This window comes from Caretta caretta, chromosome 9, assembly GCF_965140235.1.
Source record: "Caretta caretta isolate rCarCar2 chromosome 9, rCarCar1.hap1, whole genome shotgun sequence".
NCBI lineage: Eukaryota > Metazoa > Chordata > Testudines > Cheloniidae > Caretta > Caretta caretta.
In genome coordinates, this window is record NC_134214.1 from 98,828,505 (window position 1) to 98,846,062 (window position 17,558).

General features: G+C 43.7%; 1 protein-coding gene across 1 annotated transcript in view; it reads right to left on the reverse strand.

Annotated features, from left to right (window-relative positions):
- The window catches only part of HPRT1 (hypoxanthine phosphoribosyltransferase 1), a 29,416-nt gene extending 12,289 nt beyond the window's left edge, over positions 1–17,127 (reverse strand). The window contains exons 1-4 of the mRNA XM_048864428.2: positions 16,970–17,127; positions 9,652–9,758; positions 7,824–8,007; positions 1,309–1,374 (exon numbers count right to left, since the gene is read on the reverse strand). Coding sequence (XP_048720385.1) covers positions 1,309–1,374; positions 7,824–8,007; positions 9,652–9,758; positions 16,970–16,996 — 384 coding nt within the window. The 5' untranslated portion in view covers positions 16,997–17,127. The remainder of the gene's footprint in view (positions 1–1,308; positions 1,375–7,823; positions 8,008–9,651; positions 9,759–16,969) is intronic.
- Positions 17,128–17,558: the final 431 nt, after the last annotated feature.

A 17,558-nucleotide genomic window follows, 5' to 3' on the forward strand; every position in this document is an offset into this window, starting at 1 on the left:
TCATCTGGAGCACTGTGTCCCATTTTGGGCCCCACACTACAAGAAGGATGTGGAAAAATTGGAAAACATCCAGCGGAGGGCAACAAAAATGATTAGGGGACTGGAACACATGACTTATGAGGAGAGGCTGAAGGAACTGGGATTGTTTAGTCTGCAGAAGAGAAGAATGAGGGGGGATTTGATAGCTGCTTTCAACTACCTGAAAGTGGGTTCCAAAGAGGATGGATCTAGACTGTTCTCAGTGGTAGCAGATGACAGAACGAGGACCAATGGTCTCAAGTTGCAGTGTGGGAGGTTTAGGTTGGATATTAGGAAAAACTTTTTCACTGGGAGGGTGGTGAAACACTGGAATGCATTACCTAGGGAGGTGGTGGAATCTCCTTCCTTAGAAGTTTTTAAGGTCAGGCTTGACAAAGCCCTGGCTGGGATGAGTTAGTCGGGGATCAGTCCTGCTTTGAGCAGGGGGTTGGACTAGATGACCTCCTGAGGTCCCTTCCAACCCTGATATTCTATGATTCTATGGAAATGGCATCACACTTTTCAAGGGCTTATGATTCCGGCATTAATATCTCCTCTATTTTGAAACTTTGCATGCATTTTCATTTAAAACACACACATGCCTTGACGACTGATTTGGTTATATGTCTAGCTTTATGGGAAAAAATGTGTTTTGACACTCAGAATATTTTAACCTATTTGGCATTCCACTAATTTGCCAGTTCATTTTTAAATATGAAATTTTGTAGATGATTAATCCATACACATTTTGGATATTAAAAAACACTTTTAAAGACCACTATTGCAAACATGGAATACCTGCATTATAAATGCAAAATTATGGAACTGTTGTGACAACAATAATGCTAATGCCTCATGATTTCACAACTAGATATTGCATATTGTCATGGTACCAGCTTCACAATAGGTAATGCACAGTATCCTGATTACTGACCACATACTGTAGCTGCTATGGGGTATACATGAAGAGGATACTAGTTTTAATCCAGCTACAGTATCAGATAGAGTGTGTGCTGATGTAAAATTGAGTACTGGAAAGCTGCTGGGCAATAATCTCTGCCAAAGCCAGAAAACACAGAACTGCCCTTGCAACAAGTCATAATACAAAGCAATTATATAGTGGTAGCCTTTGGAACGCCATTACCTTAAGTTAGACCATTAGAATAGTACTATATGAACATAGATAAGTCTTAAAAATAAAGCCATCTTGCAAAATTTAGTTAGAAAAATGATGCAGAGCAGCTTAAAAATGTGTTGTGTACTTCTTTTGTTTCACACTAAAAGACATACCTTTCCAGTCAAGGTTGAGAGGTCATCCCCACCAATTACTTTTATCTCTCCAGTTGACTCATCATTCTAGTTAAAAAGGGGAAAAAACAAAGTATTAGCGTGATTAGAAGTAATTAAAATAGGAACCAGGCTCCAGCAGCCGTGGAACATCCCCACCAGACGCCGGTTGATAGTAGCCCAAGGAAAAGAGATACTGGTCCTACTGTGTTGCTGGGAGGACCTGGGTTGGGATGCGGTGGAGCAGGGTGGGCTTGGGTCACCCTGTCCCCAGCCCTGCACTGGGGGCTGGATAGGGTTACCAACATATTTTAAAAATAAGGGACTGTTTTTTTTAGCACACCTGCCCCACTCCTACTCCCAATATTAATATCATCATCATCATTAATAATACTACTAAACAGTACCCACCTATATCTGACAGGGGTATTTCTCACTGCTTTTTGCAGCACTCAGCAACTCCAGATTTTGTTGTACAGAGAGGAAGAAATAAGGGACGTCCCTTCTAATATGCGACTGTTGGCAAGCCTAGGGCGCAATGAGCGAAGGCCTGAGCAACTGGTGGTTTATTTTCTCAGCCATCAGTCAGGGGGCCAGAGCTACAAACTGTGGATTTGCGCATCCCTCAACCAGGGAGCTGGAGCTACAGAGTATGGATTTGCTCAACGCTTACCCAGAAGAACTGAGCCACTGACTGTTCACTTGCTCAGCTGTAAGCCTGGATGCCCAACAGACTAGCCAGCCATGAGCACTGATTCCCTGAGGCTGTCAAAGGGGGGCACCCCGGCCCTGAGATGCAGCAATGTTACACTTTCATTGCAACAGTTATTAACATATTGTTGATAGTGATTTAAATGTAACACTGGGTATTACCATACTAATTAATTACAGAAACAACTGAACCTCAAACTACAAAAAGAACGTACAACCTAACATGAAAACTGGCAGGTGCTCAAGAATGACCTTTGAATTTAATTTTGGGCATCCAACAGACTTTGATCACCTTCAGTTTTCCAGCAGCCAAAATTAGGTATGTGTTACTTCCATTATTGTGCAGACTACAAAACAGACTTGCCATCATAACCCATCATTGGGGGGAGGAGGGAGAGGACGGAGAACGGAACTGAAATAGTAAACATGGACTTTCCTTTTTACTTTACCTTTTCTGTTTTTCACTAGCCTCAAAAGTTCTTACTTACAATTCATCCATCAAAAGAGTATTTGAAAGGTGTAAACCCAAAGGAGGAAAAGTAATTATTTAGGGACACACAATGGGTTATAAATTAGAAGTATTGGGATGAAGTTAAGAATTAAGATTATTTGAAAAACTCTCTGACACTAAGATCTGTTAGGCTCTGGAATATTCTCCACAAAGAAATGTTGAAAGTTCAATAGCTGGGGATGTGTAAAATGTGACGGGATGATCTAATAGAATCATCCATCTCTAATTTTTAGGATACAGTCTCAAGCCAAGAAAGAACAGAAATAGTCTCACTTTTCAAATATTTTGATAGATTTACTTCATATATTTTAAGGGAAAACAGTAGTTATGCTACCTTGAAAAGCTACATATTTACTGAATAAGAAATCTAGAAATACCAGTCACTGTCTCAGAAACTCCATAACTGACCAGAGACAGAGTTGCCTGACGAGAACAGCCATTTTACTGAAATGGTCCAAAAACGATGCCCAAGATGATGTGGCTTAAGACAGAGGATATTCATCTTAGTATCTGAATGTTTGAGAAAGTGGATAAATTAAACCACAAAAACATATTTAAGTTTGTGAGAGCACTTGAAAGACTTCTATATTCAAAATGCTGAGGTGCATTTCCTGTGTTCACCCCGCGTTAGGCTATTAAGATGATAGTTTCTTCTTGTCAAGTTTTCTTTGACACATTTTTAGTATATTTTATACTTACAATTGTTTATCTTCTATTATAATTATCTTTTCATCTATTCCTATACTAAGGATTTTATACTCCTTCCAAAAAGAAAGATGAAAAATTTTCACTCTTTAGAAAAGGAAGGACGGGGGGAAGATATTATCAGTATTTGTTCCTTTAAAAAAAATGAAAGCATGTACATGTGTGACAATTATTACAAGATTTTTAAATGTCCAAAAGCAAGCTATCTTGCCCACTCATAAATTACACCAGTGCTCTGGCAACTAACGTAGATTTTGGAGTTCACCTTTAGAAAAGAATCTTAGCTGCACCTACAGAAATTCTTCCATTTCAAGATACAAATAGCTCTATTCTTTGCGGTTTCTCTCTTAGCCCCTCGCTCTTCCCTTTTTAAATGTTAGGTCACAAGGAGACTGCTAAGCATCAACCGCTGATTGGAAACTTTCCCTCAGACTGGTATTCTCAGCACATGTACAAGATCAGGGTCTTGATGCAGAAAATACTATGTTGGGGTACACAGCAGCACACAGCCCATCAAACAGGAACATCATTCATCACATATTACGAGGAACTTCTGGCTTACCCCTGCTGAAACATGACAACCAGCAGAGCACACAAGTGTTTTAACAGTTTCTCAAAAGCTTTGTCTTTCAATCCAAATATTCCTACATTTTAGAATGCTAAGTACAAATGTGAACCAGCATATAAACCAGTATTCTTCACTATGTATGGACTGAATTTCTAAACAACCTAAGGATAAAAAAGCTAAAGCATTTGAAACACTGGCAGCATTGGTACCTAGTTTCAGACTATAAACCAATTTCCAGTCTTCTCCAGTGTTGAGAACTTTGTTGTTTAATAATTAAACAATGAGTTTTCATTTCACATAAGGACACTATTTGTGACATTAGTAGCAGCAAGGGCCCAGTGATGGACAATGAAATCAGTTTCTACCTTGTTTCAATATTGATTTAACATTCAGTAGAGATTTACTCTTTAAGACTGTCCCCAGACTCCATTCTGGCCACTGCCAAATGATAGCAGTATTTTATATGATGGAGGCCACTAGCTAATGGCTCAGAAATAACTTTAAATAACTTAATTTTAAACAATTTAAAGTATATGTGCTGTAAAATACTTACCATGAACTGTTTTTCAGAACAATGCACTAAGCAGACTGCATTCAGTTTTAAAGCCATTTTAACCTCCAAGATGAAACCCTGACAGTTTTCCTAAAACATTGACTGGTAGTAACGGTAACACCCCTCCCACTTTTCCTCCCTCCCGCCAAAACATCTAGTGTTTTTGGCTCTTCTTCGCCCCTATACAACTTTTTTTTCACAGTCTGTTAGGAAGGAAGAGTTCTTATTTCTTAAATGCTGCCTTTCCATCCCATGATGGCATGCCAGCTCATTCTGGAAGCATTCATTTGTAAAAACTGTGAAAGCAGAAGTTGCAAGTGAAGTTTAATTGCGATCACATTATGTGCTTCCTGTTCCAACATTCAGTAGCTGTATACTTCTAAACACTGAAACAGTCAATGAGACATATAAGAAAGTGATCTCAAAATTCCAGAACAGTTATACAAGGTTCAGCTGTCTTGCCTAGCTAATCATGGCACTTCTGATTCCTTTTTTCCAGATTGTAAAATATGTATAATGAGGAAGGCTGTGTGGTCTAATAATTGTATCCAAGAACTTGGTGTCAAGAGACCGGGGTTCAACTAGCAACTCTGCACTAGTTTGTTATGTGACCATGGGCAAGTTACAGAGCTCATAGGCCTCAGTTTCCCCATCATCAAAATATGGATAGTATTTATTCATTTTGTGTGTTTGAAATCACTGGAAAAAAGCACTCTAAGTCCTGAGTAGTAGCAGTATTAATAACAAAAAGTCTAGTCAGCCAGTTCCATGGATGTCTGTGTTAGGACAATCTTCTCCAGTCCATAGTGTTTTAATCTAAAGAGCCTAGCCCTGGATATTAATCACCATCTTACAGTGCTGCAGAAGTAAAATGTTTGTAAATTTTGTATTAGCCCTGTACATCAGTGACCAGACTTCTGCACTTATACAGAGCGGGACATCATTTTTTGTATGGTTGCCTGATAACCCCCACCCCATCCCACAAAGAGTCAACACCCCATGAAAGCATTCTGTTTAGAAAGCTTCCCATCCAGGATATACTCTGTACTTCTCTTTCCTTATTCTTTATTACTAAGAAAATCTGCATAAAAATAGGATCTTCATTTATTTAAAATTCCTCTTGATGCTTTTCCCCTCTTAATGTCAAAGGACTGATATAGCAGAATTCCCTAAAATTCTGGAGTGGAATAAGCAGAAGGAACAGAGATACTAAAGAAATTGATGTAAATATGCCCAATAAACTAGGAAAGCGAAATAAAGAAAACACACTATGTAAAACCAACCATCTTTCAACAGATTGTTTTTGCAGAAGCTTTCCAAGTGGTGTCACTGACTCTCGCTTTTTCAACTGCAATCTTGTTTTTTAAACAAACCACAGAAATTTACTGAAACTGTCCCTTGGACTAAGTGTAAAATACAGAGGGTTTGTTGCTGGTTTTTGCTCAGAAGAGCTGAAAATCATTATTTTTTTCTTCTTTTATATGTCCTTCTGTCACTGCATTAGTTCAAGGAAATTAAATTATTATAGGCTGAGCGTGTGTGTACACTCCTGTTGGTGGTAGTGGTGGGAGAGCCAAAATCTTTCCATGGGCACTGGGAGAAAAGCATATAAAAGCAGCTTGTACACTACTTCATTCATTAAGGGGCAGGGTGACAAGGAGGCATATCCCCCACTTTCCCCAGCCATGCCTCTCCTTTGCTTCACTGGCTGTAGCAGTCCACCACACCTCATGTTCAGAGAGGGCATATATCCTGGCTAATGTTCTGGCAGCCCCCTGCATGTGCGCACAAGGTGGTGGAGGGGAGCAGTCGGGGGCCGGGGGGGGTGGGGGGCGGGAGAAAACACCTTGTGCTCTCTTACCCAACTGTATAACCTCATGGGGCAAATCCAGAATCAAGCACTTAGATCTGGCTTTTTAAAAAATGAGATGTTAACGGATAATGCCACATCAGTGTGCAAGTTCATAAAGTCCTTCCACAGCCAAAACTCCTAATGTTGCAGTTTAATCTCTGGCTTCATGGTCTAATCAAATGAATGAGAAAGTTATGTTTTCAATTTAATAATCTCCATGGGTTTTTTTCTTCTCATTTACTGGAATGGGCTCTCATCCATGATAAATAGTTTGGACTACTAATTGGAATGCAAAGTTCGTTGGACACAGAGCTAACAGAAAAACCTCTTGAAATAATTTATTTTTAAAATGATTTTCAGAGTCTCATCATTTTATGATTTTATTTCTACACCAACTGCCGTCTTGTGGAGTCAATCCAAAAAGCACTTTTTTGATTTATTTTGAAGAAACAAAACCAGCCTTTTGCTAAGTCAGAAAACACCTAGCATTTATGGATAGATGCCTTCATTAGACCTATGTAGTTTAGTCTTATGCTTTCTAAGGTTTAAACATAACCTTGTGCAGCGCTGCAGTCTCCGTTTTCTAAAAAACTTAAACGCTTAAATGTCAGTACAAAAACAGTCTTAAAAAAAAAAAAATAAAAATCAGCTACAGGGTAGAATGCCCTTTCCCAGCAACTGATGGCAAATTAAGACTTATAACCCTAACATTTTTCCAAAGCTAAAAATGCTACTAGTTTTAGTCCTATTGGTTGATTCAGGAAAATAAAAGATGGGCAGGTGATGGTGTGGCTCTCAGTATATTCAGTGCAAATCAATGGATATCAGATGTAAATATTTTTGAAAAAAGAAAAGGAGTACTTGTGGCACCTTAGAGACGAACAAATTTATCTGAGCATAACCTTTCGTGAGCTACAGCTCACTTCATCAGATGCATTCATGTAGCTCACAAAAGCTTAGGCTCAAATAAATTGGTTTGTCTCTAAGGTGCCACAAGTCCTCCTGTTCTTTTTGCAGATACAGACTAACACGGCTGCTCCTCTGAAACCTTTCATTATACAAGGCACTAAATATTTTTGAAGTTTTCAAATATTCCCTATCCAGTTAGTAGGGTCCTAGCCATATACAACTTTCCGTAAACGATGCCATAACTTGAGGGAAGATTATGTTATAACCACGGCTCTGGATTTTGGATAGCAGCGGGGCTGGGGGGGAAGGAAGTTGGATAGCTGGGAGTTACATAAGGAGTCACTTAGCTCTGGAAGGAGATTTTCATGAGTTGGCGTGTTGGAGACAAGGGGGTTGTACATAATGGAACATTTTTAGCAAGATGTGTGAACAAGTAGCCACATGACCTTATTTTTTAACTCTTCTCACCTTCCTTCCTATTTCCCCGCTGTCACCATGTTGCAATATGTTTAAAGAGACTGAATCTGTAGCTTTAAACACACACACGATACCTAGCACATTTAGGCAATAATAATAATAATAATAAATTTAAAACTACCTTTGTTTAATAAAAGCCGCGACTAACACAGCTACCCCTCTGATATTTGTTTAATAACTTCAAGTTAATCAATTTTATACAAAGTCATGTTGTGTCAGCAGATATACTTACACAATAGCTCTTCAGCCTGATGAAGTCCACAGTCATAGGGATAGATTTGTCACTATTTCTATTCAGTGCTTTGATATAATCCAGTAAGTCAGCAAAAAACTTATAGCCACCCTTCAGTACACAGAGGGCTACAATATGATGTTCCCCCATGCTCTTCATAATGTCTCGTGCCAATCTTTCTGTCCTGTAGAAAGAAAAAAGTTACTTACTACTCTTCTGTTTTGTTTTTTAACTACAGCAGCAGAAGCATTTGGTATTGGCGCCAACAGTGGGGAAAATTGGAAAACATCTTCCTTGCTCCATGTAATACTTGCATACCACTTCACAGCCAATTTTACTGTTTACTGGTCAGCAAGGCTTTTCTCACTTTTCAAGGTTAATGTAACAATAACACTGCCAAACTTCCTCAGTTTCATAGGTTACTATAGCCAAAGCAAATCTTAATCAATTACTGGATAGCTGCCAGAGATGTGAAGCACACATTGGGGGTTTTTTGTTTGTTTTGTTTTTTAAGTAAGATAGGTTTGGTTTCTCAGACACAGAGCAGTATAAACTTATTTCCTAATAACCCAGCAGATCCAGCAAGTCCTTGACAAATCAGGAAAGATCAAGACATTACTCAGATTTTAAACTAGTCCTTTATAGCCAGGTTAAAACACTAGAGAGAAAGACTTTACATTAACTCCAAAATGAAAGACAATACAAAGAAACCAGATCACACAAATGATGCCTTCTTTGAAAAATTACTGCTAAAAGTAATGTAATCTTCATTCATAATTTGTCTTCTAATTTGTTTTGGAAAGTGCTCTGTATATTTGCAGCACACCATCCAGCAACACACTTCCTAGGAAAAGACTATAAATTCAGCACTTCATTTAATAAAATATTACTCAAACGACATGTATTTTATCCGGCTTTTATTTCATATTGGAAGCCCATCAGTAATGTTAATGTTAATGCTGGGGACAGATATTAAAAAAACCCAGTCACATCACTGAGAATTCAAAACCACAATGCATACTACAGGTGCATCCCTGCCTTCACTTCAGTCTTTTAAATCAGAAAGATCTTTTCAGAACTACAAACTACTTATTTAAAGATGCCTTTTCTGGTAGTCACTCCATTGAATCTGTACTCATTGAAACAAAATGCTTCATGATTATACTACACCCTTCTCTGATCGGATGCAAGATACAAACTTCATGAGCTCACCATAGATTTTCAGGAAGTACAGAAATGAAGAACTAGTATTTTGCATTTCATAGCAAGGAAGAGAATGGAGAATGTTAAGTTTGCCAACAATACTAATTTGCAAGAAGATCTGAGACAACAAATGTCTTCAATAACTTATGTTCATGCGGTTAGATTAATTTTCTGATGAAATTCAGGAGGCTACAACACTTCCAATTTTCAGTCTAAACTAACGTGATAAACATAATGTGCCTTTTACTTAATTCTTTAGACGGCAAAGGGCCCTAGAACTATTCTGAAGGAGGTCATGTACCACTGTATATTGTATAGGATCTCTTGATAGCTATGCTTTCGTTTTGAAACAGAGTACAACAGCAAATGTGCCAATTCCTAGGGTTTGCCATAAGAAAGTAATTTAAATATTTCTTAGTGCTTGCACGTCTCTCTAGAAAGGGGCATGTGGGTCCCAATTAAAGGTCTTCCATGTGGTCCTGCACTTACACCATCTCCACCACTAGAAATCAAGAGAGCTACAATTCTCTTAACAGCATGCTGACTGTTACGAATAGAAACATTTTAAAAACTATGATTTTCACGTAATCAGTTGCTGCAGTGTATTGTTTGAAGTCAAACTAACCTGTCCATAATAAGTCCATGAGGAATATAGACTTTTTCCAAATCATCTACATAATGTTTAGGTATGCAGAACAAGTCCAGGTCATAACCTTTTTCATGATCACCAATCTAAAAAAGAAATACAGAAGATGAGACTGGGTACAATGCAAAAATCCTTGCAGAGAGAAACATGATCTGGAACCATTCAGGCACTACACTGATCTGGATCATTTTATCCTTCCCTCACTACAAAGATACCAATCATATTGAACACAATGCAATGTATAGGTTAGTAGTTATCATCTACGGTGCATGAGAGTCTCCTCAAATATTGCATGAGCAGTTACTTAATAAATCAAACATCAAACATGGGGAGACATTTATTTAAAATTCTAGCAATGTTCCTCTGGATCAGAGAACAGGAAATTAAACTATACCCTGAGTTGGGTCTCAATTCCCTGCAAACCCAAAATCATATCTTTTTGGAAAAAAATTCTTCATTTCTAACAAGTTCAGTATTTCAACAATATAAGCAATAGATCAAGTACACTTTATAACACGGGCAGCTTCCAAATCCGTACACTACCATATCTACACTATGAAATTAGGTCTAATTTATAGAAGTCGGTTTTGTAGAAAGCGTTTTTATACAGTCGATTGTGTGTGTCCCCACACAAATGCTTTAAGTGCATTTAGTCAGCATTTAGTCGGCGGAGTGCATCTACAGTACCGAAGCAGCCGTCAACTTCCAGAGCGTTGCACTGTGGGTAGTTATCCCACAGTTCCCGCAGTCTCCGCTGCCCATTTGCATTCTGGGTAGAAATCCCAATGCCTGATGGGGCAAAAACATTGTCGCGGATGGTTCTGGGTACATATCGTCAGGCACCCCCTTCCCTCCCTCCCTCTGTGAAAGCAATGGCAGACAATCGTCTCGCGCCTTTTTCCCTGGGTTACCCGTGCAGAGGCTATACCATGGCAAGCATGGAGCCCGCTCAGCTCACCATCACCGTATGTCTCCTGGGTGCTGGCAGACGTGGTACTGCATTGCTACACAGCAGCAGCTCATTGCCTTTTGGCAGCAGACAGTGCAGTATGACTGGTAGCCACCATCGCCGTACGTAGGGTGCTCCTTTAGCCAGCCTCGGTGAGGTTGGTCGGGGTGCCTGAGCAAACATGGGAGTGACTCAGCCAGGTCATTTCCCTTTTAAGTTTCGTCTCATGGTGATTCAGTCCTGCCAGCAATCCTACTGCACTGTCTTCTGCTAAGCACCCAGGAGATGATGATGGCCAGCAGTCATACTGCACCGTCTGCTGCCAGCAAGATGTACAAAGATAGATGAAGTGGATCAAAACAAGAAATAGACCAGATTTGTTTTGTATTCATTTTCTCCTCCTTTCCTCTATGAAATCAACGGCCTGCTAAACCCAGGGTTTTGAGTTCTTCCTTGAGGGGGTCATTCTGTTTCTCCTTAATGCAAAGCCACCCCCTTTGTTGATTTTAATTCCCTGTAAACCAACCCTGTAAGCCATGTTGTCATTTGCCCGTCCCTCTGTCAGAGCAACGGCAGACAATCGTTTCGCGCCTTTTTTCAGCGCAGACGCCATAGCACTGGGAATATGGAGCCCGCTCAGATCACCGCAGCAATTATGAGCACTATTAACACTGTGCACGTTATCCAGCAGGATATGCAGAACCATAACCTGCAAGAAAAGCAAAACCAGGCGAGACGGAGGCGACTGCAGCGCAGTGACGAGAGTGATGAGGACATGGACATAGACGTCTCACAAAGTACGGGCCCCTGCAATGTGCACATCACGGTGTCAGTTGGGCAGGTTCATGGCGTGGAACACCAATTCTGGGCCCGGGAAACATGCACAGAGTGGTGGGACTCCATAGTGTTGCGGGTCTGGGACAATTCCCAGTGGCTGCGAAACTTTCGCATGCGTAAGGGCATTTTCATGGAACTTTGTGACTTGCTTTCCCCTGCCCTGAAGCGCAAGAATACCAAGAGGAGAGCAGCCCTCACAGTTGAGAAGTGAGTGGCGATAGCCCTGTGGAAGCTTGCAACGCCAGACAGCTACTGGTCAGTCGGGAATCAGTTTGGAGTGGGCAAATCGACTGTGGGGGCTGCTGTGATGCAAGTAGCCAACGCTATCACTGAGCTGCTGCTATCAAGGGTAGTGACTCTAGGAAATGTGCAGGTCCTAGTGGATGGCTTTGCTGCAATGGGATTCCCTAACTGTGGTGGGGCCACAGACGGAACCCATATCCCTACCTTGGCACCAGAGCACCAAGACAGCGAGTACATAAACCACAAGGGGTACTTTCAATGGTGCTGCAAGCACTGGTGGATCACAAGGGACGTTTCACCAACATCAACGTGGGATGGCCGGGAAAGGTACATGACGCTCGCATCTTCAGGAACTCTGGTCTGTTTCAACAGCTGCAGCAAGGGACTTACTTTCCAGACCAGAAAATAACCGTTGGGGATGTTGAAATGCCTATAGTTATCCTTGGGGACCCAGCCTACCCCTTAATGCCATGGCTCATGAAGCCGTACACAGGCACCCTGGACATTTGTCAGGAGCTGTTCAACTACAGGCTGAGCAAGTGCAGAATGGTGGTCGAATGTGCATTTGGGCATTTAAAAGCGCTGGCGCAGTTTACTGACTTGGTTAGACCTCAGCGAAGCCAATATTCCCACTGTTATTACTGCTTGCTGTGCACTGCACAATATCTGTGAGAGTGAGGGGGAGACGCTTATGGTGGGGTGGGAGGTTGCGGCAAATCGCCAGGCCGCTCATTACGTGCAGCCAGACACCAGGGTGGTTAGAAGAGCACAGGAGGGCATGGTGCGCACCAGAGAAGCTTTGAAAACCAGTTTCAGGAATGGGCAGGCTATGATGTGAAAGTTCTGTTTGTTTCTCCTTGATGAAAACCCCGCTCCCAGGTTTCACTCTACATTCCTGTAAGCTAACCCCCCTCCCCTACCCCCTTCAATCACCACTTGCAGAGGCAATAAAGTCATTGTTGCTTCATGTTCATGCATTCTTTATTTATTCATCACACAAATAGGGGGATAATTGCCAAGGTAGCCCGGGAGGGGTGGTGGAGGAGGGAAGCACTGGGTGGGGTGGTGGAGGTGGGAAGGACAAGGCCACACAGCACTTTAAAACTCATTGAATGCCAGCCTTCTGTTGCTTGGCAATCCTCTGGGGTGGAGTGGCTGGGTGGCCAGAGGCCCCCGCACCACGTTCTTGGGCGTCTGGCTGAGGAGGCTTTGGAACTTGGAGAAAAGGGCGGTTGGTTACACAGGGGCTGTAGTGGCGATCTGTGCTTCAGCTGCCTTTCCTGCAGCTCCACCATACACTGGAGCATATGAGTTTGATCCTCCAGCAGCCTCAGCATTGACTCCTGCCTTCTTTCAGCAAGCTGACGCCACCTACCATCTTCAGCCTGCCACCTCTCGTTGCGGTCATATTGTGTTTTCCTGCACTCTGAGATTGTCTGCCTCTATGTATTTTGCTGTGCTCTGTCAGTGTGGGAGGACAGCAAGAGGTCAGAGAACATTTCATCACGAGTGCGGTTTTTTTTGCCTTCTAATCTTCGCTAGCCTCTGGGAAGGAGAAACATATGCAGCTGGTGGAGGGGAAAAAAGGGAGAGTGGTAGTTAAAAAGACACATTTTCTAGAACAGTGGGTACACTCTTTCACGGTAAACCTTGCTGTTAACATTACATAGCACATGTGCTTTCATTACAAGGTCGCATTTTGCCTCTTATTGAGGGTATGTTGGTTTGGTGTGAGAGATCACTCATGCAGGGCCGGGCAGCAGAATTCAGCTTGCAGGCAGCCATGGTAAACCGCAGTCTTTTGGCTTCTTTAACCTTCATAACGTGGAAATGGCTTCAAACAGCAGCATCCTCATTTCCCATACGAAGTAGCCATTGGGTTGGCCATTAAAAATGGGTTGGCAATTTAAAAGGAGGGGCTGCGGTTTCCGGGTTCATGTGCAGCAGAAACCCAACTAGGCCCGCACCCCCACACACCCCAATTCTCTGAGATGATGGATTCACCCCTCCTCCCACCATGTGACTAACAGCAGGGAAGATTTCTTTTCAGCCACAGGCAAATAACCCAGCAGGAACGGGCACCTCTGAATGTCGACTCACTAAAACCACCCTATTTCAACCAGGTGACCACGAATGATATCATTCTCCTGAGGGTAACAAGAGAGATAAAGAACAGATGTTGTTTGAATGCCAGCAAACACCGGGACCATATGTAGCAAAGCTTTGTTCTGCAATGATTCCCAACTATTTGCTACTGACCTTGTGTGGTAAAGTGTCCTACCATGGAGGACGGAATAAGGCTGCCCTCCCCAGAAACCTTTTGCAAAGGCTTTGGGAGTACATCGAGGAGAGCTTTATGGAGATGTCCCTGAAGGATTTCCACTCCATCCCCAGTCACGTTAACAGACTTTTCCAGTAGCTGTACTGGCCGCGAATGCCAGGGCAAATTAATCATTAAACATGCTTGCTTTTAAACCATGTATAATATTTACAAAGGTACACTCACCAGAGGTCCCTTCTCCGCCTTCAGGGTCCGGGAGCCCGCCTTGAGTGGGTTCGGGGGTTACGGGGTCCAGGTCCAGAGTGATAAACAGATCCTGGCTGTTGGGGAAACCGGTTTCTCCACTTCCTTGCTGTGAGCTATCATCTTCCTTGCCCCCAAAACCCGCTTCCGTGTTGCGACCCACTCTTTGGACGGAGTCAAAGCACAGCGTTGGGGTAGTGGTAGCTGCACCCCCTAGAATGGCATGCAGCTCATCATAGAAGCGGCATGGCGGGGGCTCTGAACCGGAGCGGCCGTTTGCCTCTCTGGTTTTTTGGTAGGCTTAATTTTGGTAGCCTTAATTTTTACACGGCACTGCTGCGGGTCCCTGTTATAGCCTCTGTCCTTCATGCCATTGGAGATTTTTTCAAATATTTTGGCATTTCGTCTTTTTGAACAGAGTTCTGCCAGCACGGATTCATCTCCCCATACAGCGATCAGATCCCGTACCTCCCGTTCGGTCCATGCTGGAGCTCTTCAGCAATTCTGGGACTGCATGGTCTCCTGTGGTGATGAGCTCTGCATGGTGACCTATGCAGGTGAGCTCGCCACGCTGGCCAAACAGGAAATGAGATTCAAAAGTTTGCGGACCTTGTTCTGTATACCTGGCCAGTGCATCTGAGTTGATAGTGATGTCCAGAGCGGTCACAACTGAGCACTCTGGGATAGCTCCCGGAGGCCAATACCGTCGAATTGTGTCCAAAGTACCCCAAATTCGACCCGGCAAGGCCAATTTCAGCGCTAATCCCCTTCGTCGGGGGCGGAGTAAAGAAATCGATTTTAAGAGCCCTTTAAGTAAAAAAAACGGGCTTCGTCATGTGGACGGGTGCAGGGTGAAATCGAGATAACGCTGCTAAATTCGACCTAAACTCGTAGTGTAGACCAGAAGTCACACCAAATCCAGGACCCAACTTCTAATATATGCAAAACAGGTTTTACAAATATGACTAGTTATGCTTACATAGAGAAAAAGTTTGGCAAGTTTCTAAGGTTCTGCAGGTGCTCAGTGTTTCTCAGGATCAGATCCTAAAGCCCCAATTTAACAAACTGTTTTTCACAGGCAAACTGTTGTATAGTATTGATTAGGATTTGGGATTAGTATACGTATATCATTAGACCAGACATTACATTTAGGTTCAGGATATATCCTTATGACAGCATCAAGATCTGGGCTTTCACAAGTCTCACCCATATGCGTCTTGAAGTTAATACAGTTAATAAAAGTTGAAGGTACAGTTTATTATCTCCTCATTTTTGTTTTCACAATTTAACAACATTATATGTAAAGCATAGGTAGGAGCCTACTGAGGAAATAGAATCCTATTGCTGGTAATTCACCAGTGTATTCATTTGGAGGAGCCATCTTCACTACTGTTATTCCTATGGAATACCCAATATCTTTTCAATGCCAGATGAAGCTGCAAGTTTTTGCTGCGCTACCATCTAAGGATCATTTCACACAGGAATTAGTACAGCTTATAAAAAAGTAGAATTTGTATGACAAACCTGTACACCAGACTCAACATTTAGTTACTGGATTACAGATCTCTGGAAACATTAGTGAGCCTGTCAATTAGTGAGATAACTCTCTTCAAAAACAGGTTTCAGAGTAACAGCCGTGTTAGTCTGTATTCGCAAAAAGAAAAGGAGTATTTGTGGCACCTTAGAGTCTCTAAGGTGCCACAAGTACTCCTTTTCTCTTTAAAAAGCTACGGACTTTTCCTAGGGTTCAACCCTTAAATTTTATTTAACAGCTTATTTGACAATCCCTTTTTTTTGTATTTAGAGAAAGAGTGGGTCGTTCCTACAAATTTAGCATACAGATTCTTACTGAGATAGCAAATTATGTACAGTTGGGTGGAGAGGAGTGGTCACAACCCCTACGGCTAAGCAGAATTTTAAAGCATGGAACAAAACATAAGCTGCAAAGTACTGTAGTCATTCATGGACACCAGCGGTTGTCTTTTTTTTAAGAATCTGTAATATCCAGAGCAGAAATACATTCCAAATGGACAAGATACTCCTAGAGTCCCTTCAAAATAAAATAATTAATTTCTGACTATATTATATCATTATAAGTAACACACAACCCTCCAGCATATTATACCAATATATGTTAGTTTCCATATTACAAACAAGGAGGGACACCCGAAATTATTTCATTGTATAATTTGGGAAGGAAAGAAGAGTCTGCCTATGCTCAGGAGGTTACTCTTGTTTTTGGTTTTTTAAGGTCTTTAGCAAAACACCTGTCTGTAATTGAAAACAGGCCATTCCTCATGTCGGTGTAGGTTACCTCCACCTCCGGGGTCCCTTTTGCTCTACTGGCCACAGAGCCTCCCCGACCTCCAGGGTCCCCCCAATCTCTAGGGTCCCCTCACCCAGACACTCTCCATCTCTGGGGTCCCCCCCATCTCCGGGGCCCCTTTCCGGCCCCAGACACTCTCCATCTCTGGGGTCCCTCCCCCCCCCACTGGCCCGAGAACGTGCCCCCCCCATCTCCGGGGCCCCTTTCCGGCCCCAGACACTCTCCATCTCTGGGGTCCCTTTCTCCCCACCGGCCCCAGAGCCCCCCCATCTCTAGGGTCGTTCCCCCTCCCAGATCCTCCCCCCGATCTCCGGGGCACCTCCCCCCGGGACACTCTCCATCTCCGGGGCCCCTTTCCCGCCCCAGCTCCGGGCAGGCCCTGGGCAGGCGCGCGGCAGGGTGGACCTGCCGGACTCACCACGACGCAGGGGCTGGAGGTCGCCATGGAGCTCGGCTCTGCCGCGCTAGCTGCGGGAGGCCGGGGGCGGGCGCGGGCCGCGTCGCTCGAGGGAGGAGCCCCGGCGCCGCTTCCCGCTTCCTGCCTCCGCCGGCCGGCGGGCCACAGGCGGGAAGCGTGCGCCGCCGCGCCGGGTAACGGCCCCCCCCGGGTCACCCCACCCCCACGCCGGGTAACTCAGCCCCCCCCCGGGTCACCCCACCCCCACGCCGGGTAACTCGCCCCCCCCCGGGTCACCCCACCCCCACGCCGGGTAACTCAGCCCCCCCCGGGTCACCCCACCCCCACGCCGGGTAACTCGCCCCCCCCGGGTCACCCCACCCCCACGCCGGGTAACTCAGCCCCCCCCGGGTCACCCCACCCCCACGCCGGGTAACTCGCCCCCCCCGGGTCACCCCACTCCCACGCCGGGTAACAGCCCCCCCCACACACCCACACACACTGGGGTCACCCCACGCCAGGTAATGGCCCCCGCACACATACTGGGATCACCCCACCCCCACGCCAGGTAACGGCCCCCCCCGGGGTCACCCCACCCCGATGCCAGGTA